Raw genomic sequence first — 27,777 nt, forward strand, 5'->3', positions numbered from 1 at the left:
GGCAGCTCATGTCACATCTGTTCTGGCAGCTCTGCAAATGAACTCCTCCCCTCCTGCAGAAACCCCTCCCAGTGCTGAGAGGCTTTGCCTAAAGCAGCCTTTTGAGGACTGCCTCATGCCAAGGTTTTCCAGGAAGAACCTCTGAGGCATCAGAGGACATCTGCCAGCTCTCCTGGATCCAAGAGAGGACAGCAGGCCTGGAGGCCATCCGAAGGAGTGAGGTGATCTAACACATGGCAGGGGCTGGCTTGGCTCAGCAGGCTTTCAGCAGGTCCCTGCCAGGCTGCTCAGGGTCCCAGGTGCCCCTTGGCAGCGTGCAGGGCTGCCAGGGCTTCCCAGCAGCAGAGATCTTCCTGTACTTGTGTATGAAGGCTTCTGTCTTCCCAAGGCTGACTCCATAGACACCGGCTGGCAGCAGGGCCCCACAGCTGCCCAGAAAGGGCTCCTCAGCTCCATCCAGCAAGGGGGAAGATTGCTCGTGGCTGCCCCGGGCTGCGGCGGTGGTGGCTGGGCTGGTGCGGCCGGGAGCGGCGCGGGGAGAGTCCTGAGCAGCAGCCCTGGTGAGGCCATCCATGGAGCCATGGAGCTCCTGGCTCAGCAGCAGCACAGCAGTGCCTCCCACACGCAGCACCCTGGCAAGGGCAGGAGAAACAAAGGTTAGGTGCTCAGCCTGCCCGGGGCTGTGCAGAGCTCCCTGCTGCCCACCCAGCAGCTGCCCTCCACGTGTGGCAGAGCGCCGAAGGCAAGGCCAGGGGCAGGGCTCAGGCCAGGGGCAGGGCTCAGGCCAGGGGCAGGGCTCAGGCCTCCTAATGGCATTTTAAACTCCCCAGCTTTACAGCTCTTCCAAAATGGGAGAAGTGGGCCCTAGCCTGACTCCCAAACTTTCCTGCCCTCAGGAGATCTTCCTGGTGGGTTAGCAGGTGGGAAGCTGGACCCTTGAAGTATTGGTCTAGAGTCATCAGGTAGGGATAGGAGTGGGGGGAATGGAGCAAAACTAGAAGTGGGGAGATTCAGACTGGATGTTAGGAAGAAGTTGTTCCCCATGAGGGTGGTGAGAGCCTGGCAGAGGTTGCCCAGGGAGGTGGTGGAAGCCTCATCCCTGGAGGTTTTTGCAGCCAGGCTGGATGTGGCTGTGAGCAACCTGCTGTGGTGTGAGGTGTCCCTGGCCATGGCAGGGGGGTTGGAACTGGATGAGCCTTGAGGTCACTTCTATGATTCCATGATTGCTCCAAGTACTGAAGGGTATCAGGAGCTTCCCACCAGGCTGCAAAGGAACAGCTTCCCAGGGCTGCAAGAGCTTCTCAGGTTGGGAAGGCAAGGCTGCAGCTGGCCCTACCCTTTGGCAGCGCTCAAAGGTCTGTCCCTTCTGTGTCCCACAGGTCCCTCATGGCTTCCAAACTCCCCAAGGGGAGGAAGCCTGATCACTGTTTGAAAGCTGTTTCACTTGGTACTTGGCTTTGAAAGAGAGGCAAAACAAGACCACCCTGGTGCTGTCCCCAGCAAGTGAACTGCCCAGTCCTACTGGTGGAGCTCTCACAGTAATGGTCCCTTCCTCCCCTCCAGCTTCCCAAGGAGACAGCTTGCTTGGCAAGGTCCAAAAGAGCAAGGAAGAGCAGAAGCCAAGCACAGGCAGAGGGAGGGATGGTCAGTGTAAGCTGAGGGAAGATTGTCCTGTGGAGCCACTTCACTTTCTTCTACTCTGCCCTGCTGAGACCTCCCCTGGAATATTGCATCCAGCTCTGGGCTCCCCAGTTCAGGAGGGACAGGGATCTGCTGGAGAGAGTGCAAGGGAGGGCTGCAAGGATGCTGAAGGGCCTGGAGCACTGCCTGGGGAGGAGAGGCTGAGAGCCCTGGGGGTGTTTAGTGTGGAGAGGAGAAGGCTGAGAGGGATCTGATCAATGTCTCTCAATAGCTGAGGGCTGGGGGTCAGGAGGGAGGGGACAGGGACAGGCTCTGCTCAGTTGTGCTCTGGGATAGGCCAAGGGGCAATGGATGGAAACTGCAGCACAGGAGGTTTCACCTCAACAGGAGGAGGAACTTCTTCCCTGGGAGGGTCCCAGAGGCCTGGAGCAGGCTGCCCAGAGAGGTTGTGGAGTCTCCTTCTCTGGAGCCTTCCCAGCCCTGTCTGGATGTGTTCCTGTGCTGGATTCTCTGGTCCTGCTCTGGCAGGGGGCTTGGACTGGAAGCTCTCCAGAGGTCCCTTCCAACCCCTAACATCCTCTGATCCTGTGATCTCCCCACCACATTCCTACACTGGGCGAGTGAGATTAACAGCTGCTGAAGGCCAAGCCCACCAGGCTGTTTTGAGGCTTGTTTTGAGGCAAGAAAAGAAAGGAAGGGGCAGAGGCTTGGAGCTGCCTGTTAGAAGCAGCCCCCTTTTAGCCTGGCTCAGCTCTGCCACTGAAGGATGAGACATGAAAGGAGGCAGCTAAAAGCACCAGGTGGCCACCTGGATATCCCAGCAGCTGCCAACAGAGGGGGGAAATGCACAGCACCATTTTCTGGCCTGAGCTCCTTCCTGCCAAGACAGGCTGCTAGCAGCTTGGCTGTGCAGCCCAAAGGACAGCCTCTGTTTCTCAGCCCAGCAGCCTGCCTCTGAGAAAGGACTCTGGCCTCAGCTGCCTGCCCATGCTCTAGGCTTGTCCAGCTCAGCCTCCCATCTGCCTCCTTTCTGCCTTGTAAAGGCTGTCTCTGAGTGTGGCTCACACAAGCAGCTCATTCCTCATCAGCCTGCACTTCCAGCAATGGTTCCACACCTTGCAAGCCATGCCAGGACAAGCTCCAAGGGACAAGGAGAGGCCTCAGGCTTCCCCAGCCTGCACAGGCTGCAGCTGCAGAGCTGGGCAGCGTTTGGGATCCAGTGAGCCCGAAGCTGACTGAGCACTGGGGACTGCACACCCTCATGGCAGCCACAGCAAAGCCCAAGCATGCCCAAGGCCACAGGTACCTCTCCATTTCCTGAAGAGCATCTGGAAGGAGCTGGATGTCTTTGCTGACCTTGAACTTCTTCCCAAAGGGAAGGTCTGAAATCACAGCGTCGAAGCTTTCTGAAGGCCAGGGCAAGGCTGCAGAACAAAGACAGCTCTGTGAGCAGCACTCTGCCTCCCTTCCCCCAGGGCTCCCTGCCAGCCCTTCCACACCTGCATTCACAGCTCCTCCTGCCCTTCTGCCCACAAATACCACCTCAGAGCCACCAACCCACTGTGGACTGGCAAAAGACAAATGCAGAGTCAGTCACAGACAGCATGGGGCATCTTGCCCAACCCCCCTGCACTCAGCAGGGACACCTCCAGCTAGAGCAGGCTGCACAGGGACACAGCCAGGCTGAGCTTGGATGGCTCCAGGGCTGGGGCCTCAAGCACAGCCCTGGGCAGCCTGTGCCAGTGTCTCACCACTCTCCTTGGGCACAACTTCCTCCTCAGCTCCAACCTCAAGCTGCCCTGCTCCACTTTCAAAGCCCTGCCCCTGGGCCTAGCACTCCAAGCCCTTCTCAACAGTCCCTCCCCAGCCTGCCTGCAGCTCCCCTGCAGACATTGAAATGCAGCTCTGAGCTCTCCCTGCAGCCTTCTCCTCTGCAGGCTCAACAGCCCCAACTCTCCCAGCCTGTCCCCACAGCAGAGCTTCTCCAGCCCTCTCAGCATCTCTCTGGCCTCCTCTGGACCCTCTCCAGCAGCTCCAGGTCCCTCTCATTCTGGGGACCCCAGAACTGGAGGCAGTGCTGCAGGTGTGGTCTGAGCAGAGCAGAGCAGAGGTCAGAATCCCCTCCCTGTGCTGCTGCTCTCCCTGCTCTGGATGCAGCTCAGCACACAGCTGCCTGCTGGGCTGCCAGGGACCATTGCTGGCTCCTGGGGACTCTGTCACCACCTGACACCCCCAAGGCCTTCTCCTGCAGGCTGCTCTCCAGCCACTCCTCACCCAGCCTGGCTCTGTGCTTGGGGCTGCCCCACATAGTGCCTTCAAGCATGCCACACCTGGGAGGCCCTACAGACATACCTTTCACAGAAGCTTTAATTAACTCAATCTTATCCCCCAGGCCTGCAGTCCTAATATTCACATCTGCACCCTCCAGCTGTGAGTCACTGATATCAGCTCCCCAGTAGCAGGCATCCTGGTCAGAGAAAAAGAGCAAGGTCACTTTGCAGGCCAACAGGGCCATTTCTTTTTACAGAGCCTTCTCAGAGCTGCCCTGCTGCACAGGGAAACCCTTTGCTGGAAGGCCTCCCACCATGGCACCCAGCAACACACAGGGGAATGGAGCAAGTGTTATAGAAATCTCCAGGGAGACCTTAGAGCAGCCTGCCAGGACCTGAAGGGGGCTCCAGGAGAGCTGAGGAGGGACTTTGGACAAGGGCTGGGAGTGACAGGATGAGAGGGAATGGATTGAAGGTTGAGGAGGGCAGATTGAGACTGGGGATGAGGAAGAAATTCTTGTCAGTGAGGGTGAGGAGACACTGGCACAGGTTGCCCAGGGAGGCTGTGGCTGCCTCCTGCCTGGAGGTGTTCAAGGCCAGGCTGGATGAGGCCTTGAGCAAGCTGGGCTGGGGGGAGGGGGATTGGCAGGGGGTTGGAACTGGATGATCTCTGAGGTCCCTTCCAACCCAACCCATTCCATGAAACACTGAGGTTATGTTGTAAGAGTCCAGCTGGCTTCAGCCAGCCTCTAATGCTGCCAACTGCCACACTGGCACCTCCACTCCCAGGGGATGTCCAGGCAGCTTTATAATTGTAGACTCCTAGAATGGCTCAGGTTGGAAGGGACCTCAGAGCTCAGCTACTCCAACCCTGCCCTGCCATGGGCAGGGACACCTCCCACCAGCACAGGCTGCTCAAGGCTCACCCAACCTGGCCCTGAACACCACCAGGGAAGGGGCAGCAACAGCCTTCCTGGGTAACCTGTGTCTCACCACCCTCCTGCTGGAGGCTCAGCTCCAGTCTGACCCTGCTCTGCCTCAGCTTCAAACCATTCCCCCTTGGCCTGTCTCCAGACACCCTCAGCAAAAGTCCCTCTGCAGCCTTCCTGCAGGATCCCTTCAGCTATTGCAAGGCAGCTCTGAGGTCCCCCTGGAGCCTTCTCCTCTGCAGGCTGCACACCCCCAGCTCCCTCAGCCTGGCCTCACAGCAGAGCTGCTCCAGCCCTTGGAGCATCTTTGTGGCCTCCTCTGGCCTCACTCCAGCAGCTCTGTGTCCTCCTTCTGCTGGGGACAGCAGAGCTGGAGGCAGGATTGGAGGTGAGGTCTGAGCAGAGCCAAGGGGCAGAATCCCCTCTCCTCAATCAAACCCTGCAGTGGAACTGGGCCCCCAGCACCCAGACCTGTAGGACTTGCTTTCACATTCCTCTGGAGGAATGTTTGTCCTCAAGCACCTTTACCAACTGCCTAGCAAGGCCCCCTCTGGATCCAGCTCTGGTTAGGGCTTTAAATTTCTTTCACAGACCTTGAACAGAAAGTAGTAAAATTGTAAATACACCACTCCTGGGTGTAAAAAGGGAAATGATGATAATTCTAAACAATCCATTGGAGAGAGAGCTACCATAAGGTTTGGGTCCCACAACAACTTCTCTCTCTTCTTGTTTCTTTGGGCTAGGAGATGCTAACTTTGTGCTTCTGCTTGACCTTGGCTGCATTGTTTTGGCTAAGTTCTAACTCTCTCTGCTCCTTCTCTTGTCCCTTGTGTACAGGGTGGGTAAGGAAGAGGCAGGGAGGGAGAAGCTGTTGCAGCTCCCCTGCTCTTTGGCCAGGGGGGTCCTTGTGCTGTTTATTGACTGTTTATTGACTGTAAATCCCTGTAATTGTTGTATGTTCTGTACCTCTCCATTGCATCCCATTGCAGACTGTAGTTTGGCTTGTGAACATAGCTCCCATTTGCTTCCAGCTGAGCTGGGCTGGCAAAAGTTAATGCTGGGGAGGGGAATTTTCAAGCCACCACACACAACTTTCCAGGAAAAGGAGAGCTCTAGCTGCAGCAGTTGCCTAGCTGTGCAAAGGTGCTGCCTGTTGCCCCTGTGGTACTCACAGGCCATTCCTGGGCAGCTTCCAGCAGGATGGTTCCCAGCCCACACATGGGATCCAGCACACAGGCACCAGCCTGCAACAAGAAAGGGGTTATGGCAGCCCAGGCCAGAGGGGCTCCTCTGCCAGGACAAAGCCTGCTCAGGGATGCCCAGAGCACCTCCACACAGCCAGGGACCCAGGGGAGTGAGCAGCCACTGCCTTCCCAGGCCACACCTGCCTGCCAGTGCAATGAAAAGCATTCATCACAGAAGCACAGACTCACTGGGGTGGGAAAAGCCCTTCAAGAGCATCCAGTCCAACCACCCTCTCACTCTGCCAAGGCTGGGGCTAAGCCATGGCCCCCAGCACCACAGCTCTGCCTCTTTCCAAGACATGCAGGGATGGGCAGTCCACCACCTCCGTGGGCAGCCTCTGCCAGGCTTTAAACCCCTTCAGTGAAGAAGTTTCTTTTCATGTCCAACCTGAATCTCCCCTGGTGACAGTTTCACTACAGACAATGCACCTGGCCTTGAAGTCACACTGAGGGAAACAGATGAGGATGGGACTGCAGGCAGGGACTGGAACCAAGGTCATCTGTGGCAAAGATTCATGGATTCATCTTGATATCTGAAGGCTGGGGGGCAGGAGGAAGGCTCCAGGCTCTGTTTGGTGGTGCCCAGGGACAGAACAAGGCACAATAGGGCCAGGCTGGAACCCAGGAGGTTCCACCTCAACATGAGGAGAAACTTCTTGTGAGGGTGACAGAGGCCTGGAGCAGGCTGCCCAGAGAGGTTGTGGAGTCTCCTTCTCTGGAGCCTTTCCAAGCCCACCTGGCTGTGTTCCTGTGTGCCCTGCCCTGGGTGACCCTGCTCTGGCAGGGGGTTGGACTGGATGATCTCTGGAGGTCCCTTCCAACCCCTAGCACTTTGTGATTCTATGATCACACTTGCTTCTGTTTTCCCTTGGGAGAACAACCCCAAAGGAAGGTTGAAGCCTGGACAGTGACAACATATAAACTGCAGCACAGGAGGTTCCACCTCAGCATTGTGTCCCTGCCCATGGCAGGGGAGTAGGAACTAGATGATCCTTGTGGTCCCTTCCAACCCTGACTGATTCTATGAGGAGGAACCTCTTCCCTGGGAGGGTCCCAGAGGCCTGGAGCAGGCTGCCCAGAGAGGTTGTGGAGTCTCCTTCTCTGGAGCCTTCCCAGCCCTGTCTGGATGTGTTCCTGTGTGCCCTGTGCTGGATTCTATGCTCCTGCTCTGGCAGGGGGTTGGACTGGAAGCTCTCCCGAGGTCCCTTCCAACCCCTAACATCCTGTGAGCCTCTGGTCAGTGGGAATCTTGCCACACAGACACTGACAGAAGGAGTTAAGACCTCTGCTGAGGAGGCCCTGGGGTGACAGCAGGCATGTGGCTGAGCAGCAGGGGACAGCACGCTCCGAGCACAGGTACAGCAAACCCTGAGCACAGGCATTAGGGGACAGGGCATTAAGAACCAGCACCCCTCTGCAGAGCTGCCAGGTGTGAGGAGCAGCAATCCCCTCCTCAGGCAGGGCTTTGCCAGCAGCCTGAGATGACTCACACTGATCTCAGCCAGGGAGGCCATGGCCCAGGCGACTGTCGAGCGCAGTCCTGCCCTCCTCAGGTACTCCCTGCTTGCCAGAGAAAGCCTGTGGAGAGCAGAGGACAACCACCAGGAAAGCTCAGGTAGGATGAAAGGACACAAGGACTGGACAGGTCTGCAGCCAGCCAGGGAGGAAATCTGACTGCCTGGATCTGTCGCTCACAGAGATTGACACAGACTGCAGTGAGCAGGGACATCACCCGAGAGGTCCTGGAGCCTCCCTCCCTGGAGGTGTTCAAGGCCAGGCTGGATGAGGCCTTGAGCAAGCTGGGCTGGGGGGAGGTGTCCCTGCCCATGGCAGGGGGTTGAAACTGGATGAGCTTTGAGGTCCCTTCCAAGCCAACCCATTCCATGAGTCTGTGAATAACAGTGGGATGGGAAAAGCACAACTGAGAGCAGCAGGAGGCTCTTCGTCCCCCAGCAGCATTCCCATCCCTGACAGAGGGCACAGGCAGGCTCAGATGCTGGTGGCTACCACACCTGGATGGGCACAGCTCCAAAGAGAAGGTGTCTGGAGGCCTGGAAGAAGAACTGCAGCCATCTATGACTCAATGAATCTCCAAGGAGATCAGGCTGCCCAGGGCCACGTCAAGTCTGATCTTGAATGTCTCCAGGGATGGAACCTCAGCTCACTGCAGAGTCTGGCTTGTGTGTGCTCAGGTAAGCTCCAGACAGACCACAGGGCAGTCCAGTCAACCAGCCCACTCAAACCAGAAGAGAAATCCAGGGAGGAGAAGGCCTACCTGAAAAGGGGAATCCCCACCAGAGTGTGAATGTCATTAAGATGGACAAAGACCTGCAAGAGGGGGAAAATGCCATTAGAATCTGGCAGCCTGACACAGCAATCCCCTCAACCCCTTTCAGCTAGCCACAGAAGATGTTGCTACAAACTTCTAGTCCTTAACACCAAAAACAAGCATTGAGAAAAATTAACAACTGATTGGAAGAAATCAGAGAGCACAACCTGGCTGCCACTTCCAACAGGGTTTAGTATTTCAGCAAGCTGGGAGGGGAGTATTCACAGAATGGCTCAGGCTGGAATGGACCTCAAAGGTATCTACCCCAACCCCTGCCATGGGCAGGGACACCTCTCAACTAGCCCAGGTTGTCCAAGGCCTCTTCCAGCCTGGCCTTGAACACCCCCAGGGAGGAGGCAGCCACAGCCTCCCTGGGCAGCCTGTGCCAGTCTCTCACCATCCTCACCCTGCAGAACTTCTCCCTCAGCTCCAGCCTAACCCTGCTCTGCCTCAGCTTCAAACCATTCCCCCTTGGCCTGGCTCCAGACACCCTCAGCAAAAGTCCCTCTGCAGCCTTCCTGCAGGATCCCTTCAGCTATTGCAAGGCAGCTCTGAGGTCCCCCTGGAGCCTTCTCCTCTCCAGGCTGCACACCCCCAGCTCCCTCAGCCTGGCCTCACAGCAGAGCTGCTCCAGCCCTTGGATCATCTTTGTGGCCTCCTCTGGCCTCACTCCAGCAGCTCTGTGTCCTTCTTCTGCTGGGGACAGCAGAGCTGGAGGCAGGATTGGAGGTGAGGTCTGAGCAGAGCAGAGCCAAGGGGCAGAATCCCCTCTGCTGCCCTGCTGCCCACACTCCTCTGGCTGCAGCCCAGCCCACAGCTGCCTGCTGGGCTGCAGGAGGGCACTGCTGGCTCCTGGGGAGCTGCTCAGCACCCAACACTCCCAAGTCTTTCTTCAGGACTTCTCCCAGCCTGGGTTTGTGCCTGGGGTTATCCTGACATATCACAGCAACCCATTCAGCCTTGGAGGGAAGTGCTTTTAGTGCCCCCGGGGGGATGCTCTCAACGATCACTTCACATCCTAGGCAGCAGGAGATTGTAGATCTCACAGCAGCACTCAAGCTGCTCAGCTACCTCCTTCTTCTGAGAACACAAAACAGCCCTCACAAGCCCACCAGGGCCACTGAGGGGCAGTTCAGGTGTGTGGCATATTGAGGGCACAGAGCCCTGAAGGAGGCAAAGCAAATCATAGAATCAGAATTGTCAGGGCTGGAAGGGACCTCAAGGCTCAGCCAGTTCCAACCCCCCTGCCATGGGCAGGGACACCTCACACTCCAGCAGGTTGCTCACAGCCACATCCAGCCTGGCTGCAAAAACCTCCAGGGATGAGGCTTCCACCACCTCCCTGGGCAACCTCTGCCAGGCTCTCACCACCCTCATGGGGAACAACTTCTTCCTCACATCCAATCTCAATCTCCCCATGTCCTTTCAGACATGTGCCCTCCTGTCCCACAGAGAGCATCCTAAGAGGTGGCTGAGCTCCTCAGCAGGTCTTGCCTGCCTGCAGTGCCTGTGCAGGTGTGGCAGCAGCCAAGCAGCAGTACCTCCAGCTCGGGGTCTCGCAGCGCCGCGCGCCACCCGAACTGCTTCGTCAGCGCCGTGCCAAGGGCTCTGCCCAGCTCCTGCAGGGGAAAGAACAGCCACAGGCACAGCTCAGGCACTGCACAGCACAGCCCTGACAAGCAGCACCCCACAGGCACAGACTCACTGCTCACAGCTCACCCAGTCCAACCAACTCTGCCAACCAAGGCTGGGGCTGAGCCGTAGCCCTCAGCACCACAGTTCTGCCTCTCTCAAACACCTCCAGGGACAGGCATTCAACCACTTCTCTGGGCAGCCTCTGCCAGGCTTTGAGAACCCTTTCAGTCAAGAGGTTTCTTCTAATAACCAACCTGGACCTCCTCTTGGGCACCTCGAGGCCATTTCCTCTCCTCCTATCAGCTGTCACCAGGGAGCAGAGCCCAACCCCCCCCCCGGCTCCAGCCTCCTCTCAGGGAGCTGTAGAGAGCAATGAGGTCTCCCCTCAGCCTCCTCTTCTCCACACTAAACACCCCCAGCTCCCTCAGCTGCTCCTCGCCAGCCCTCTTCTCCAGACCCTTGCTCTTCTCTGCACCCTCTCCAGCCCCTCAGTGTCCTTCTTGCAGTCAGGACCCCAAAACTAACCCCAGCACTCCAGGTGTGGCCTCCCAGTGCTGAGTGCAGGGGGACAGTCACCTTTCCTGATGGAGGCCTGGACACTGCTGGTCTTGCCAAGAGCCTGTGAGCTAACTGAAGGAGCTGTCAACTACCAACCAGGCACTCCTCAGCCCTCTCAGGCCCAGCTACCTCAAGCCCTTCCCATTCCTGACCCTCAGCAGAAGTGCCTAGAACTTAACAGCAGCCCTGGGGTGCCACTCGCCTAAGGCCAGCGCAGGCGAAGGGCAGTTTGGAGGAGACAGAGCAGCAGCTGTGCTCAGCTGGTCAGCTGCAGGCACACAACTCCAGTGACAAACCAGGGCCTCTGCCCTCCACCTCTGCTCCCTCCTGTCAGAGCACAGCTCCTGGAGCCTACCTGGGCAGGAAGCACTTTGGCCAGGGCTCCGCTGCAGCGACAGGAAACTCTGAAACCGAAGCTGGGCTGCCCCTGCCCCCCAGCCTGCTCTGCACTGCTCTGGGGAGGCTCTCCTGAGCAGCTCTTGCTTCCAGCCCAGCAGCCCTCACCCCTGCTTCTCTCTGCTGCCACACACTTCTCTCCAGCTTCTGCCTGCCCTTCCTCAGACACCAGCTCTCTCCCTGGCTCTGCTTTCAGCCTTTTAGCTGCACCCTTGGTCTCTTCTGCTGCTTTCCTCTTCAGAGGCAGTTTGGCTCCTTCACAGGCACCACCTCTTTGCCCTTTGCCTCCTCCAAGGTTTCTCCAGGCAGAGAGAACATCCAGCCAAGAGTCTGGCTCCTCAAGGATGAGGCTTCTCATCTCATGCAGCAGTCTCCCTGCAAGGAAAAGCAGGCTCAGGATGAGCAGCTCAGCCTCAGCACCTCCTTGTCCTACAGCCCCAGGACAGCTGGCATCAGAGCTTGTGGCCAGACCTCCTCATGTGGGAACTGAGGGACCAGCAGCAGACAACACCTGAGCCCTCAGCACCCACCACACCTCCACCTGAGCCCTCAGCACCCACCTGAGCCCCACTTGAGCCCTCAGCACCCACCTGAGTCACACACCTGAGCCCCCAGCACCCACCTGAGTCACACACCTGAGCCCTCAGCACCCACCTGAGTCACACACCTGAGCCCCCAGCACCCACCTGAGTCACACACCTGAGCCCCCAGCACCCACCACACCTCCACCTGAGCCCTCAGCACCCACCACACCTCCACCTGAGCCCTCAGCACCCACCACACCTCCACCTGAGCCCCCAGCACCCACCTGAGTCACACACCTGAGCCCCCAGCACCCACCTGAGTCACACACCTGAGCCCCCAGCACCCACCAGAGCCAGAGGTGAGCCCTCCAGCAGTGGCAGCTGTGGAGTAAGCTGCTGGTACCTCCTGTTTCAGTGTGTTTGGCCAAGGGCATCAGCTCTGTCTAACTTGGGGGAAGCTTCTGGCAGCTGGCTGAGGCCTTGAATCACAGAATCATCCAGGCTGGGAAAGACTCCTGAGCTCATCAGGACCAAACACTGCCCCTGCTCTGCCAAGCTCACCCAAGCACCACATCTAAACCACCTTCAAACCCCTCCAGGGATGGTGACTGCAGCAGCTCCCTGGGCAGCCTGTGCCAATGCCTGCCCTCTCTTGCAGTGAAGCATTTTTCCTCAAGTCCATCCCAACCCTCCCCTGGGGCAGCTTGAGGCCAGGAGCAGCCTGGACTCATGGAAGGTGTCCCTGCCTGTGGCAGGGGTTGGAATCCGATGATCCTTCAGGTCCCTTCCAACCCAAACCACTCAAGGAACCTCCTCACAGAAGGCAGCACTGCAGCCCTCCTCTCTTTCCACAACCTTGCCACACAAAGCCAGCAGCCCAAGCTGCCCCTCAGTGCCACAGGGATGCACAGATCAGGCCAGGAGCTGCCAGCTGCACGGCAGGGCCTGGCAGGCAGCACTGACAGCCCCAGGGCAGCACACTGCTGACTGAGTGCTGCTCACCTGTGGGCACCAGGGAGCTCACCAGGTGCCAGCAACTCTTACTCCACCAACTCTTACTCTAAACCCAGCCCTTGCTACTCCTCACCCTTCTGCTCTTTCACCAGGTCCTTTTCAAGACCCTCCCCCCACCCCCAACTCCATCTCTCTCTAACAACAGAGGTCCCCTCCAGCTGCTTCTCTCCACTTTGCCCCCCAGACTTTCACACCCAGACACAGAAAAAGCTGAAGGAGACCCACAGGGTTTGTGCCAAAGCTTTCACAGGCTCACAGGATGTCAGGGGCTGGAAGGAACCCAAGGAGACCAAGTCCAACCCCCCTGTCAGAGCAGGACCATAGAATCCAGCTCAGATCACAGAGGAACACATCCCTCCACCTGGCATGGAGCTGACACAGCATCCAAGCCTCTGCAACTCTGTCCACAGGTGAGACAGCAGCACTCCTCCAGGGGATGCTCAGCTGGCACAGGAGCCTTGCCCCTGCTGCTGCTGCTCCCTTGCCCCCACTGCTCTGCAGGGAAAGCTCTCAGCACTGTGGATTGTGCTCACCAGCACAGCAGAATGCACCAGTGCTGAAAGAAAGGTGGGGAGGGAGCTCTGCCAAACAACTGCAAAGCCTTTCATAGCAGGGAGCAAAGGCACTGCAAGCACAGCTGGGGGACAGACACTGCACAACTGATGGTTAACACCTCAAACCTGCTCAACATCTTCACCAGTGACATGGATGAGGGGGCAGACAGACAGACAGAGTCTGCTCAGCAGGTTTGCTGATGACACCAAACTGGAGGCTTGGCTGAGACACCTGAAGGCTGTGAGGCCATGCAGAGACTTGGACAGGCTGAGAGCTGGGCAGAGAGGAACCTGCTGAGGTTCAACAGGAGAAGTGCAGAGTCCTGCAGCTGGGAAGGAAGAAGAAACTGCAGCAGGACAGGGTGGGAGGGGATCTGCTGGAGAGCAGCCCCAAGGGGAAGGAGCTGGGAGTGCTGGTGGGCAGCACAGGAGGTTCCACCTCAACAGGAGGAGGAACTTCTTCCCTGGGAGGGTCCCAGAGGCCTGGAGCAGGCTGCCCAGAGAGGTTGTGGAGTCTCCTTCTCTGGAGCCTTCCCAGCCCTGTCTGGATGTGTTCCTGTGTGCCCTGTGCTGGATTCTCTGGTCCTGCTCTGGCAGGGGGCTTGGACTGGAAGCTCTCCAGAGGTCCCTTCCAACCCCTAACCTCCTGTGAGCCACAGCTGTCATCAAAGGAATCAACCAAACATTGCTTTTACAAACTGGCCTTGAACTAGGGCTTCCCATTTGTGAGCACACACAAGGCAGAGGGTCTGATAAAGCCCAGGGGAGGAGGGAGCCAGTGGCCATACCTTTACCTCCGGAAGCTGCCAGCGGGGGCAGTCTCTTCAGCAGCAGGAACAGTCGCTCTCCAGACTTCAGCTTCCTCAGCTCACGCGGCCCTGCCTCCGTGCTGAAGAAGACCTTTCCTGAGACACAGTCCACCTGGGGACAACAGAAATTAAATCACACGGGGAAGGGATTTTGAGTGAGCACTTAGAACCACACAATTAGAGAAGGTTGTTTCAATGGGAAAAGCTCTTTCAGCTCATCCAGCCCAACCATTCTCTAACTCTGCCAGGGCTGGGGCTGAGCCATGGCCCTCAGCACCACAGCTCTGCCTCTTTTAAACACCTCCAGGGATGGGCATTCAACCACCTCCCTGGGCAGCCTCTGCCAGGCTTTGAGAATCCCTTCAGTCAAGAAGCTTCTTCTAATCTCCAACCTAAGCATCCCCAGGTGCAACTTGAGGCCATTTCCTCTCCTCCTGTCACTTGTTCCTAGGGAGCAGAGCCCAACCCCCACCTGGCTGCAGCCTCCTCTCAGGGAGCTGTAGAGAGCAATGAGGTCTCCCCTCAGCCTCCTCTTCTCCACACCAAACACCCCCAGCTCCCTCAGCTGCTCCTCCCCAGCCCTCTTCTCCAGACCCTTCCCCAGCTTCCTTGCCCTTCTCTGCAGTGAGGGTTGCAGGCTCCAAAGGGAACTCTGCATTCCAGCTGTGGCCTCCCCAGTGCTGAGGACAGAGGATCAGTCCCTGCCCTGCTCCTGCTGCCCACACCATTGCTGCTCCAGGCCAGGCTGCTGGTGGCCTCCTTGCCCCCCTGGGCACCCCCTGGCTCCTCTCCAGCCGCCCAGTCGCCGCTTGGCAGGCAGGAGGGCACCGCACACCTGGGCGCCCAGTTTCTGGGGACGGTTCAGGGGTGACCGAGTGTCGGCTCTCCCTGCCCACGGCCAGGGCGGGACCAGGCGGTCTGTGAAGACTCCTCCCGACCGTCACCGGCACCACCGCCGCGGGGCCCCGCGCAGGCGGCGGGCACAGCCTCACGCCGCACCCGCCCGGCTCCGGAGCGCCGAGCGACTTCCCGGCACCGCGTTCTCCGCCGGGCCGAGCAGCGCCGCCCCAAGCAGGCACCGGTGCCAGCCCAGCCCTCACCTCGGTGGCTCCGAGCCGCGCCCGCACCTCCCGTGCGAGGAAAGGCTCCAGCCCGCGCCCCGCCGTGCAGAAGAAGCGCCGCGGCCCCGCCGCCATCTTTTCCCGCCTGTCGCCGGGGCCCCGCCCCTGACACGGCCCCGCCCCCGACACGGCCCCGCCCCCGATAGGGCCCTTCCCCGACAGGGTCGCCCCTACCAGGCCCCGCCCCCCAGTGGGGCTCCGCCCCCCGGCAGGGTCCCGCCCCCCAGAGGGTCCCCGGCTCCGGGGAACGGCTACCCCAGGGAACGGCCGGCGGCGCTGGGTGGCAGCTGGCGGTGGGAGCAGCGGAGCAGCTCGTCCGGAGCACGGTTGTTGGTCGCCCTGCCGGAAGGCGAGGCCCCCCCCCGGGACCCGCAGCGCGGGCGGTGGCAGTGCCCGCAGCGAGCGCGGCTGCCGCCCCTCCTGCAGGGCCAGCAGACCGCGTGTAGGCCTTGGCAGGGCTGCTGGGGGTTGAGGGGCGCAGAAGGGGGGTCTGCACCCACACCGTTCCGGAGGAAGATCTATAGATCCCCCCCCCGAGTGACTCGTTGCACACAGCCCAGGGGGAAGCGCCGGGAGGGCAGCGGGGAGACAGCGGCTCCGCTCCTACGGAATGAGAGTGGTAGAGGTGAAAGGGACTTCGCCCAGTCCCACCCCCCTGCCAGAGCAGGGCACCCAGAGTCAGTCACACAGGAACATGTCCAGGTGGGTCTGGAATGCCTCCAGAGATGGAGACTCCACAGCCTCTCTGGGCAGCCTGTCCCAGTGCTCTGCCACCCTCACAGGGAAGAATTTGTTCCTCCTGCTCATGTAGTACCTCTTGGGTTCCAGTCTGTGTCCATTGCTCCTTGTGCTGTCCCTGGGCACCACTGGGAAGAGTCTGGCTCCAGCCTCCTGCCATCCACCCTTTAGCTATGGAGAAGATCTCCCTCAGGCTGCTCTTCTCCAAGCTAAGCAGCCCCAGGGCTCTCAGCCTCTCCTCCTGAGAAATGTTCCATTCTCCTCAGCATCTTTGTGGCCTTCCACCAAATTCTCCCCAGTAGTTCCCTGTCTCTTGAACTGAGGAGCCCAGAACTGGACACAATGCTCCAGATGAGGCCTCAGCAGGGCAGAACAGAGCAGAACCTCCCTCAACCTGAAGCTGCACCAGGGGAGGTTTAGGTTGGAATTTAGGAAGCACTTTTTCAGGGAAAGGGCAATCAGACATTGGGATGTGCTGCCCAGGGAGGTGGTGGAGTCACTGTCCCTGGAGGTGTTTAAGGAAAGCTTGGCTGTGGCACTCTGTGCCAAGGTCTGGGCGGTGTGCTGGTGTTAGGTCAGAGGCTGGGCTTGGTGAGCTCAGAGTTCTATTCCAGCCTGAGTAATTCTGTGATTCTGTGACCTGCTGGCCACAGTCTTCTTAAAGCACCCCAGGATACCATTGGCCTTGGCTATGGCTGACCTCCTCAGCTGCAGGATACACAAACGTTTGTTCTCCTGTGCTGTAGGGGCAAGGTTCTCACTCCTTCTTTCTACTTATTTGCAGAGAAGACAGTGTGAAGTAACAGAGATGTCCTGAAGCTCATGGTATATGCAAGAACCTTTTTGGTTTTCCTCCTCAGATGAAGTCTCCAAGAACTCAAGTCTGGCCCTTTCAGTCTAAAGCTGACAGCCACAGAGCAGTACCCAGGGGTGCTGTTGTCTGCTCATCACCACAGACTTTCCTTCCAAGAGAAGATTTTTTTGTAGAACAGAGTTGAATGTAGTTCTCCTGCCCCAGCTCCTACAACCCTCCAACAAGCTTTGGTTCTATATAGCCCTGCTGGATTGGCCTGGCAGCTGGAGCACAACAGCTGGCTGGAGATGAGCCACTGTGTGCCCAGGTGGGCAAGGAGGCCACCAGCAGCCTGGCCTGGCTCAGCAATGGTGTGGGCAGCAGGAGCAGGGCAGGGATTGTCCTCCTGCACTCAGCACTGGGGAGGCCACACCTGGAGTGCTGGGGGCAGTTTTGGGACCCTGACTGCAAGAAGGACATTGAGGGACTGGAGAGGGTGCAGAGAAGGGCAAGGAAGGTGGGGAAGGGTCTGGAGAAGAGGGCTGGGGAGGAGCAGCTGAGGGAGCTGGGGGTGCAGTGTGGAGAAAAGTGACAGGAAACCTTGCTCTCTACAACCACCTAAAAGAAGGTTAGAGAGAGGTAGGGGTTGGTCTCTTCTACCTAGAAACTAGAGACAGGACAAAAAGAAATGGATTCAAGTTGCACCAGGGAGGTTTGGATTGGGCATGAAAGAACATTCTCCACTGAAAAGGTTGTCAAAGCCTGGCAGAGGCTGCCCAGGGAGGTGGTTGAATGCCCATCCCTGGAGGTGTTTGCGAGAGGCAGAGATGTGATGCTGGGGGCCACGGGTCAGCCCCAGCCTTGGCAGAGTTAGAGAATGGTTGGGCTGGGTGAGCTGGAAGGGCTCCTCCAGCCCAGGTGATTCTGTGCTTCTCAGTCACCACCAGAGTGGGTGTGTTCTTTTCCACTGCCACCCCTCAAGCAAAAGAGGTGAATGCTGTTCTCTGAGCACCTGAGGGTGGGGAAACAAGTGCACACCAGTGCCTGTGCCCTCCTCACCATCACACAGTGAGCAGCCTGGGCACAGCTTCACCCATCACAGCTGCCCCCCTCCCACACCTCTGTGGATGCTGACCAGCACACCTAACTCCAGGAGGTGTTGCACAGCTGTTGCCCAAGCCAGGAGAGCCCCACAGGGACACACACTGAGAGACACTCTCAGGGATTCATCGTGGCGGAGCAATCTGGATGTGCTGTACCTGCTCACAGCCACAGGCTCCAGCTGCCAGCCAGCAGGTGCCCCCCCTGCCTCCCCTCCACCCCCCCAGAACACAGCTGACAGGCTGCCAACAACTTTTGGGTTCATTTTGGTTTATTTTTGTATTTAAAAGACAGCTCCCAGATGCCTAATCAGTACTGTGGTGTTTGTGCAGAAGGACTGGACTTGAACTCCTACAACGCGGGAGGCAAGTGGAAAGAAGCTGTTTGTTTGCAGCTGCTCAGCAGTGCAGGCTGGAGCACTTCTCTGCCATGGCTTTGCTCTTTGTACAATCAGTTCTGTGTAGCAATGGCTGCATATGAAGAGTAGAGTACAGGCTACTGGTTTCATTGTCAAATGTACAAGAGAAAGGAGCAAAAAAAAAAAAAAGAAGTAATAAATATTTCCCCTTCTTATGCCTGCTGCAGGAGGAATTACAGCTCTGGTGTTGGCAGGACCTGCAACTGCAGGAGGAGGAAGGGAGGACATGCAACCTACCTACTAACAACTCTAAACTAGGACTTGGTAATAAATTACAGAGGACAGATACCAGCCAACAGAACACAGTTTATCTGAATTCAGTACAGTTGTGATTCTTGCTCCAAGAAAAACAAAACCAGACCAAAAAACCCAACAGAAGAACCCAAATCTTGCAGAATACAAAAGCCCAGGAGCTTGTTATGATGTGGGGACAAACCACATATGGTTACCCAGCCTGCAAATGTTTGTGAGTCACAGGCTTGGGGCTTTAGGCAAAGATGATAAAATCCTTGAGGAGTTAAGTCCTTGCACCCTTCAGACAGAACTAGCACCGTAAGGATGCAAGCACCTCAGCAAACACCTACGGCTCATGCTTAGGATCTAAAGCATGCGTTGTGTAGTTTGTGCAGCTTACAAGTTAAGGTTACTGTGCAAAAAAAAAAAAAAAGAGAGAAAAGGAAGGTTCTCAACCACTGAAGATGTTTCTGTAATCCTGTTCAAAGGATCTGAGAGGTTGCTGAAGTCTTAGCAGGCCTGTGGGAGATGGCTGAGAGCAGAGGGGCTTTGAGTGTCGCCTCGACTGCCAGGCACACAGACACTGTACCAATGGATTGGCAAATCAGAGAACAATGGCAGCAGCCCAAATCTCCAATTGAGTGGGGAAAGGAGAAAAAAAAAAAAAAAAAAGAGTTACTGTGCATTGCAGTTTACTTCTAAGTAGACTTTGAAGTGGCACAAAGCTTTGTGCAGGTGGATTGATCAGTGCAAAGAGGTATGGATGAGGTACCAAATCACTCCAGCCAGATCTCATTCTCTCTACCTTAACACCACTCCAGTTCCTGTTGTCATCAGAGACAGGCTGACAAGCTGTAGCAGTGAAGTAAAAAAAAAAAAAAAAAAAATCAACTCAAACCATTTTTTTTCCTTTTCAGCAGATTCAGTATCAGGTCATTGTAATTTCCCTACAATTTTAAGTTTCTGAGCTTTCCCTCCTCAGACTGCTTAACATCTTTTAGTTTCCCCCCCACACACACAAAAAACACTCTTGGTGTTAATACTTCACATTCTTCTTGTTCAGGATTTGAGACTGGGTGATAGGAAAGAGGTACAACTGAGTGTGTGTCAACTGGAACAGCAACTCAAAGTGTCTGAGTATTTGCTCACTGGTTCAGATTTTCACAAGTGCTGTCAGGAAGCAGGAACAGAGTTATTGCTATGTGGGGACTTCCAACCAACCAACCTGTTCCAACAGTCCTACAGACCAGCACTCTGCCTAGAATCAGTCCTCCTGCATTTGAACACTCTTCAGGTTATCTACAGCTTTCTCTTCCAGGCAGCTGTGATGACATTTACATGGAGATATGGATTTGAAGTGGCTAACTGTGGGACACACACAGCTTTTCAACTCTGGCAGTTCTTTCTTGAGGCGTTCCAGCTGCTCCACCTGGAATATGTTTGGTTGCTCAGGATTCGAGTCATATATCCTGGATTCAAAAAAAAAAAGGAGAAGAAAAAAAACACCAGCCTGGTCAGTATGACTTGGCAGGTCAGAGATGGAAACTAGATGAAGCAACTGCTTGATTTTTTTTTTTGCCTCTCCCTACTAGGAAAAGATTAAATTCCAGGAGGTTTATACACCCCGAGTGCTCCAGCTTAATACCCTAAGTTTTGCTGCTTGCGGAGAGTGGCAGAATGGTTTGGGTTGGAAAAGCCCTTCAAGAGCATCCAGTCCAACTGGTCTCTAACTCTGCCGAGGCTGGGGCTAAGCCATGGCCCTCAGCACCACAGCTCTGTGGCTCTGAAACCCCTCCAAGGATGGGGATTCCACCACCCTATAAAGCAGATCTCTTTCTAGCTTGCTGTGTGTTACACAGCTCTGCTCTAGAAGCTAAAGAAGGGTTGGGCTGGATGATCTCAAAGGGCTTCTCCAAGCCAAGCCCTTGTGTGAGCCTATGAAGGGCATTCCAGCTACAGTAACCTAGCTGTGCCCCAGCACTCACTGTGGCAAGGACACACTCTGATCTCCCAGCACTTCTAACACCACTATGTTATTCAAACCCAACACTTAAATCCTGTCATCCAGTCACCCTCACTTGGAGCTGCTGTGCATCCACAGGGTTCAGGTACTGCAGATCTCCAGGTTCATCTCCTTGGAATGAACACCTCTGGAAGAAAGGAGCATGGCTGCCTGCCTCAGCCTCTGATGGAGATTGAAACTTTCCTTTGCTTCCTTTGAGAAAGTGGTTTAGTTTTCTTGCCTCATCCTTTCTTACCATCATTTCAAGGCAGACACCCAAAAGGACCATCATTGCACAAGCACAACAGGGGAGTGCTAGGTGAGGGAGTGCCAGCTGCATTTCCCTCTGGCAAGACAACTTGTGAACTGCTGGCAAGCCCAAGGCATCACAAAGAATTTGCAGGTCAGAGTGAAACAGTGAACAGGATTCAGAGGAGGAAACACTTCTGCAGAAAACACAGACATGGATGAAGTTCCCTACAGTAAGATCAAGGACAGCTTCTGTCAGGAATCTCCTAAAGGGAGGACAGACACTGTCCAGTTGTCTGGAACACACAGAGAGGGCCCAGCAGTGACAGGACTTGCACAGCACCAGTACCCCAAACCAGCTCTAAAACAGACCCCAAACTGCCTAACAGGAGCTGTCTGCACAGTCCAACCTCCAATTTTCCTTCCTCCCAGGAGCTGAGTACAACCTGCCCACTGGAACCAGGCCACTCCAGTGTGGAGATTCTGTTCCTTCTAAACAGAGGGCAGAGAGGACAACCTGAAGCCCAGCTCCCCTTCTACCTCAGCATCCCTTGTCCCACTTCTCATTTGGGTCCACAAAAGCAGAGGTTGGCCAAAGCAGAGCATAGCTCCAGCACCTCTCAGGTGAATTATTTCCAGCATCAACAGAAAGGTTAAACTCTCACCTCCTGAGCCTTCCTTCTTCAGCAGGACAATTGTTTGTGACTACACACTGAGGTTCCTCCAGTCCACTTCCTCTTACTAAAGCAAGCCCTGCAGCAGCCCTTTGGACAGGACTTGCTTCAATTAGCCCTGAGGCTAATTGAACAGGACACCCCAGGGTCCTGAGGTGTTTGGCTCTGCCACCTCTGAAAAGATGGACACCCAGCAGCAGGTCTGTCACGGCTGCCTTGCTTTGCTATAGCGCAGGCCAAAAGTGAGGTCAGCAGCACCAAGATCCTGTTGCCACGCTGAAAAAACCTCTGATTTCTGAAGCTTCTGATGACAACTTGGCTTTCTTTTTGTTGCTGTTCTTTGCTTGTTTACATTTCAAGGTAAATTTGAGTTTACAACTCACAAAACAGGAAAGATTTCAACTGCCATGGCTGCCTTAAGTCAGTCATGGAGTAGATGAACAAAGCAACTGAGAGCAGTTAGCTTCCTCCAGGGAGCCATGCTGGTAGTGGAGGAACATTCAGGTTCATGCAAGGAACATGGTGCAGACTGAGACAGCCTTCTAGCTTTGCAAAGTGTTTGGACTGCTTTTGCCTCTCTCTGCCAGCTAAACTGGTGTCAGGTTTGGAAAGACACCAAGAGAGCACAAAGCTTTTGCCTGGCAGCCTGCAAATGCAACATGCAGCCCTAAGGAACCATGGCCTTTAAAGAGCAAACACACTGCAGAAAAGCTTTCAGCATCTATGGTTGAGGCTTCCTGAGTCAACATTTCCATGCTGCTGTGTTTGATATTCAGCAAACAGAACCCAGGTCATGGGAAGTTAATTAAAAGAAAGAATCACAGAATTGTCAGGGCTGGAAGGGACCTCAAGGCTCAGCCAGTTCCAACCCCCCTGCCATGGGCAGGGACACCTCACACTACAGCAGGTTGCTCACAGCCACATCCAGCCTGGCTGCAAAAACCTCCAGGGATGAGGCTTCCACCACCTCCCTGGGCAACCTCTGCCAGGCTCTCACCACCCCAAATAGGGAAGAACTTCTTCCTAACATCCAATTTGAATCTCCCCACTTCTAGTTTTGCTCCATTCCCCCCAGTCCTATCCCTCCCTGACCCCCTCAAAAGTCCCTCCCCAGCTTTCTTGGAGCCCCCTTCAGATCCTGGAAGGCCACCAGAAGGTCTCCTGGGATCCTTCTCCTCTCCAGCCTGCACAACCCCAACTCTCTCAGGCTGTCTCCAGAGCAGAGCAGCTCCAGCCCTCTGCTCATCCTCATGGCCCTTCCCTGGACACCTTCCAGCCCCTCCAGAGCCTTCCTGGAACAGAGGCTCCAGAACTGGACCCAGAGCTCCAGGTGTGGTCTGAGCAGAGTGGAGCAGAGGGGGAGAATCCCCTCCCTGGCCCTGCTGGCCATGCTCTGCTAAGGCAGCATCCACCCCCTCTCCACATGAGAGAGCCAAGGCCCAAGGCTGTGTGCCTCTTACTGAGCTGCCTATATTCAAACCACCCTTTCCTGTGCTGGTTACAGGCTCCTCCAGGAGAAAAATATTAGCTAAGTCACCCCAAAACCACACTAGATAGATCACCCCACTAGAAAATTCCTGGGTTTTTTTTTACCCATTCCACAGAATTTCACTGGATACAGTGAAGTTGATCACCTAAATAACACCTAACCCTCAAACTACCCTTGGAGCACCAGCAGTGATGTGGTGTGTGAACAGCAGATGCCCAGCCATGCATTTAAAGCCCTGAGTGGGTTTTTTCCTGGCTTAGGGTTCAATCAGAAGGCTGGAGGCACATTTTTCTGCAGGCTGCCCTTTTACCACAAGCAGTTTGGGTCTTTTAGATGCTGAGAAGGAAGCAAAATATTATCCTGGCAACTGCACTGGGCTGCCCATTGGGTTTGATGACTTTGGCTGTGTGTAGTCATCTGCAGCCCAAGTGGAGCAAGGCCCAAAGGGGAAAGCAAGCAAACCTTCTCCTCCTGCCCTGCTGAGACCTTTTGTCACAGCACTGCCATTAGTATTGAGCCTTGCAGCTTCTCCATGCACAGCCAAGTCAGACCCCCTACCTGAGGGGTTTGCCCCCAACACTTGGTAGCAGCAGCTTTTGGTGTTCAGGACACAGTTTTCCTCCCTTCTTCACCATCAGCTACCAGGTTTTGCCCAATTCTACAAGGGATGATTAAAGTTTGAGGGGGGGAAGGGAAAAAAAAAAAAACAAACAGTTTATAGCTAAACCAGCTCCCCCCCAGACAGTCCAGAACCTCTGACATCACCACAGTCACTCAGGGCCATACCCAAGCAGTCTGAAGTTCACTGCAACTCCTGCATGGCCTTCCCATCCTGTTCAGATGAGCACACCTGGCAGGATGGCTGAAGTGAGTCCAACACAGACCACCAGGCACAGCCACTGCCTGATAACTGGCACCACTCGGCCTTCAGAGAAGAAAAGTTCTGCCAAAGCCATGGGAGCACACAGGATCACAGATCACAGGATGTGAGGGGTTGGAAGGGACCTCTGGAGAGCTTCCAGTCCAAGCCCCCTGCCAGAGCAGGACCAGAGAATCCAGCACAGGTCACTCAGGAACACATCCAGACAGGGCTGGGAAGGCTCCAGAGAAGGAGACTCCACAACCTCTCTGGGCAGCCTGCTCCAGGCCTCTGGGACCCTCCCAGGGAAGAAGTTCCTCCTCCTGTTGAAGTGGAACCTCCTGTGCTGCAGTTTCCATCCCTTGCCCCTTGGCCTATCCCAGAGCACAACTGAGCAGAGCCTGTCCCTGTCCCCTCCCTCCTGACCCCCAGCCCTCAGCTATTGATAGACATTGATCAGATCCCTCTCAGCCTTCTCCTCTCCACACTAAACACCCCCAGGGCTCTCAGCCTCTCCTCCCCAGGCAGTGCTCCAGGCCCTTCAGCATCCTTGGAGCCCTCCCTTGGACTCTCCAGCAGATCCCTGTCCCTCCTGAACTGGGGAGCAGCACATCTTGATCCAGCCCTCAGTCTGTTCTGGAATGAGAAGCTGCAAGCATAGCACAAACTGCCTGTACACCAACACACGAAGTGCTGCAGGCCCTCCTTGCCTCTAGGCCTTGATACAAGCACACACATCACCCCTTGACTTCAGCCCTGCTTCACAGGAGCTGGGAACTGATCTCCTGGAGTTCAGACTGTACAGAATATGGATGCTTACACCAGACCTGTTCCAACTTCTGATAGTCTGAACCCAACAGAATCCAACAGAGCCAGGAGGATGATTTGGGGACTTGAGCATCTCTCCTGTGAAGAGAGACTGAGAGCCCTGGGGGTGTTTAGTGTGGAGAGGAGAAGGCTGAGAGGGATCTGATCAATGTCTATCAATAGCTGAGGGCTGGGTGTCAAGTGGAGGGGGCCAGGCTCTTTTGGGGGGTGCACAGTGATGAGACAAGGAACCACAGGTTCAAACTTGAACAGAGAAGATTTCAGCTCAACATGAGGAGAAACTTCTTTACAGTGAGGGTGACAGAGCCCTGGAGCAGGCTGCCCAGGGGGGTTGTGGAGTCTCCTTCTCTGGAGACTTTCCAACCCCACCTGGATGCATTCCTGTGCAGACTGCCCTGGGTGCCCCTGCTCTGGCAGGGGGGTTGGACCTGATGATCTCTGGAGGTCCCTTCCAGCCTCTGATATACTGTGAGACTGTGATACTTAGAATCACAGATTCAGTCAGGGTTGGAAGGGACCTCAAGGCTCATCCAGTTCCAACCCCCCTGCCATGGGCAGGGACACCTCACACAGGATCAGGCTGGCCAGAGCCTCATCCAGCCTGGCCTTAAACACCTCCAGGGATGGGGCCTCAACCACCTCCCTGCACAACCCATTCCAGGCTCTCAGCACTCTCATGGGGAAGAACTTCTTCCTCACACTTGTTGAGCAGCTCAGTAGCTAAGGCCTTAAAGACCAGGTTAAGGCAGAAATAAGGCTGGCCCCTGCCTCCCTGTTTGCCCAGAGTGCTGCATTCAGAGCAGCTCTGTGACACCAGCAGGAACTGAGGACTCCAAGGGACTGGCACTGGCAGACATCAGCTCACCAGGTCTTGCCTTTATGCAGAAGTATTGGATTCAAACCCCCCACCTGCCTATGGAATCACCTCCAGTTCTGCACACCACTGTTAGGATCCCATTGCCTAAGAAGCTGTGCACTGAAGAGGCAGGGGATCACCTTCTGCCTCCCTAGAGGGGCCTCTGAGAGCAAACAGATTTGCTTTCTTGCCTCTGGACATGTTGGCTTGACTCTCAGTTCTCACATTACAAAGCAGAGCAGTTCTACTACCCCCTTGCTTTTCCCCTCAGGTCACACAACACAAGGCAAAGCCCTGGCCAAGGCTGACACTTCCCAAGTCTTCTCCAGTGTGACACTTCAGTTACCCTTCATGCTGCTTGGGAATCTCACCAGGAAGTTTAACTGAATACAACTTCCCAAACCTACCAGCATCTTGTAATACTTTGCTTCACACCTTTTCCAGAGAGTCACAGAATGGGTTGGCTTGGAAGGGACCACAAAGCTCATCCAGTTCCAACCCCCTTGCCATGGGCAGGGACACCTCCCACCAGCCCAGCTTGCTCAAGGCCTCATCCAGCCTGGCCTTGAACACCTCCAGGCAGGAGGCAGCCACAGCCTCCCTGGGCAACCTGTGCCAGTGTCTCCTCACCCTCACTGCCAACAATTTCTTCCTCATCTCCAGTCTCAATCTGCCCTCCTCAAGCTTCAATCCATTCCCTCTTATCCTGTCACTCCCAGCCCTTGTCCAAAGTCCCTCCCCAGCTCTCCTGGATCCCCTTCAGGTCCTGGCAGGCTGCTCTAAGGTCTCCCTGCAGCCTTCTCCATGCTGAACAGCCCCAACTCTCCCAGCCTGTCCCCATAGGGGAGATTTCTCCAGCCCTCTGATCATCTTCGTGGCCTCCTCTGGACCCCATCCAGCAGCTCCAGGTCCTTCCTGTGCTGGAGGCACCAGAACTGGAGGCAGTGCTGCAGATGGGGTCTGAGCAGAGCAGAGGGACACAATCCCCTCCGTCATCCTTTCACAGTAAGCAAGCTAAAACATTTGGAGTTTCTAAGGAAGTCAAAACCCACTTTGGTTCAAAGATCCAGCCCAGCACTTGGATGTCTACTGGAATGGTGTGGATTGAGTTAACTGCTTTCTGAAGGAACTCATTTAGCAGTTTGCCCTGGAAGCCTCTCCAAGCTGATCTTGACAGGAAGGATGGTGAACGCAAAGCTCTGGAACAAACAGAACATTGGCAACACTAACTTCAGGAGAAACAGAACTTGGTTTGCTTCCTCTGTACTGCTGAAAGACCTGGAATTAGTCTTAGTCTTGTTCCTCAACTGGGTTTATGGCCTTCCTGCATTTCAGAGCTCAAAAAAGGCTATTTTGCACCCAGTCAGCTGGGCAGCGAGGTGAGATCTCACAAGAAGGAGGACACAAGGGGTTCCCAGCTTTACCATTATCACAACTGCTTAAAAACAATTCAGTACCTGTCATATATTAGCCCATGGACACCATACTCTCTCAACTTCTTCCTGTTGTCTGGGTCATTTGCATCATCTCCCCAGGAAAAAATCACCAGGCCTTTAGATTTGGCCCTTTTGATGAAGGATGGATTCCTCAGCAGGTCTTCAGAGTGCACATTAATCCCCTGCAAGGCAGAAGGCTTCCATTAAAATCCCAGCTGCTGAAACACTCCTCACCTCTTCCACATATGTCAGCTGCTTCCAGTTTCATCCATGATGTTACCAAACTATGCTACCATTTAAAAGCCTACTGATTATATTTTTCCCACACATTTAGGGTCTTTTCTGACCCTAAATGGCCACTTGAAACAAATTGGAGCAATTAGCAAAGGTTTCCAGCAGTTCTTTGATGAGCTTCTGATTTGAGTGCCAAAGAAGTTAAGCTTTGGTAACACCAAAGCCTTCTGAGAGCCTGAGGGAGCTGGGGGTGTTTAGCCTGGAGAAGAGGAGGCTCAGGGCAGACCTCATTGCTCTCTACAACTGCCTGAAGGGAGGTTGGAGCCAGGTGGGGGTTGGGCTCTGCTCCCAGGCACCCAGCACCAGAACAAGAGGACACAGTCTCAAGCTCTGCCAGGAGGAAGTTTAGGCTGGAGGTGAGGAGAAAGTTCTTCCCAGAAAGAGTAATTGGCCATGGGATGTGCTGCCCAGGGAGGTGGTGGAGTCAGTGTCCCTGGAGGTGTTCAAAAAAAGCTTGGATGTGTCCCTTGGAGCCAGGGTTTGGTTGTCAGGAGGTGTTAGGGATTAGGAAATAGGTTGGACTTGGTGATCTCTGAGGTCTTTTCCAACCTGGTTGATCCTGTGGTTCAGTTGCCCTTTGCTGCAGGGCAGCACCAGGCCTTTGTCAGCTTACCAGCAGGTTTTCAAACTGTGCAAAGGTGATGGCGATCGGAGTGGTGCGAGAGCGCAGATCCATGAGCTCTGGGTACAGCTTGGACTCTCCCTGCGTCAGGAACAGCACAGGGTACTTGTTCTGCTTGTGCCTAATCCTAGGGGGCAGGAAACAAAAAGGAAGCTCAGAA

The 27,777-nt window shown here is 55.6% G+C and overlaps 2 protein-coding genes across 2 annotated transcripts in view; both read right to left on the minus strand.

The window, feature by feature from the left end:
* Nucleotides 1-253: 253 nt before the first annotated feature.
* THUMPD2 (THUMP domain containing 2) lies at nt 254-15,099 on the minus strand. The gene is made up of 10 exons (XM_054383727.1): nt 15,004-15,099; nt 13,883-14,015; nt 10,962-11,377; nt 9,955-10,032; nt 8,360-8,412; nt 7,575-7,662; nt 6,013-6,084; nt 3,994-4,108; nt 2,948-3,065; nt 254-632 (listed from the first exon to the last, which is right to left on the minus strand). Exons 1-10 carry the CDS (start codon nt 15,097-15,099, stop codon nt 254-256), a joined length of 1,548 nt encoding a protein of 515 aa, XP_054239702.1.
* Nucleotides 15,100-19,205: 4,106 nt separating this feature from the next.
* The window catches only part of GPCPD1 (glycerophosphocholine phosphodiesterase 1), a 69,562-nt gene continuing 60,990 nt past the window's right edge, over nt 19,206-27,777 (minus strand). The window contains exons 18-20 of the mRNA XM_054383897.1: nt 27,609-27,744; nt 26,723-26,883; nt 19,206-19,777 (exon numbers count right to left, since the gene is read on the minus strand). Of these exons, the coding sequence (XP_054239872.1) occupies nt 19,573-19,777; nt 26,723-26,883; nt 27,609-27,744 (502 nt within the window). The 3' untranslated portion in view covers nt 19,206-19,572. The remainder of the gene's footprint in view (nt 19,778-26,722; nt 26,884-27,608; nt 27,745-27,777) is intronic.

Source organism: Indicator indicator, chromosome 9, assembly GCF_027791375.1.
Source record: "Indicator indicator isolate 239-I01 chromosome 9, UM_Iind_1.1, whole genome shotgun sequence".
NCBI classification, from domain to species: domain Eukaryota; kingdom Metazoa; phylum Chordata; class Aves; order Piciformes; family Indicatoridae; genus Indicator; species Indicator indicator.

Excerpts from the sequence above, each read along its gene's own strand:
- THUMPD2 (XM_054383727.1), bottom strand. The coding sequence starts at position 15,099 with ATGGCGGCGGGGCCGCGGCGCTTCTTCTGCACGGCGGGGCGCGGGCTG. Across the intron at positions 11,378-13,882 it reads GGCAGCTTCCGGAGGTAAAG|GGAGACTGCTGCATGAGATG; the intron begins GTATGGCCACTG and ends TTTTCCTTGCAG. Across the intron at positions 10,033-10,961 it reads CCAAAGTGCTTCCTGCCCAG|GAGCTGGGCAGAGCCCTTGG; the intron begins GTAGGCTCCAGG and ends TTTCCCCTGCAG.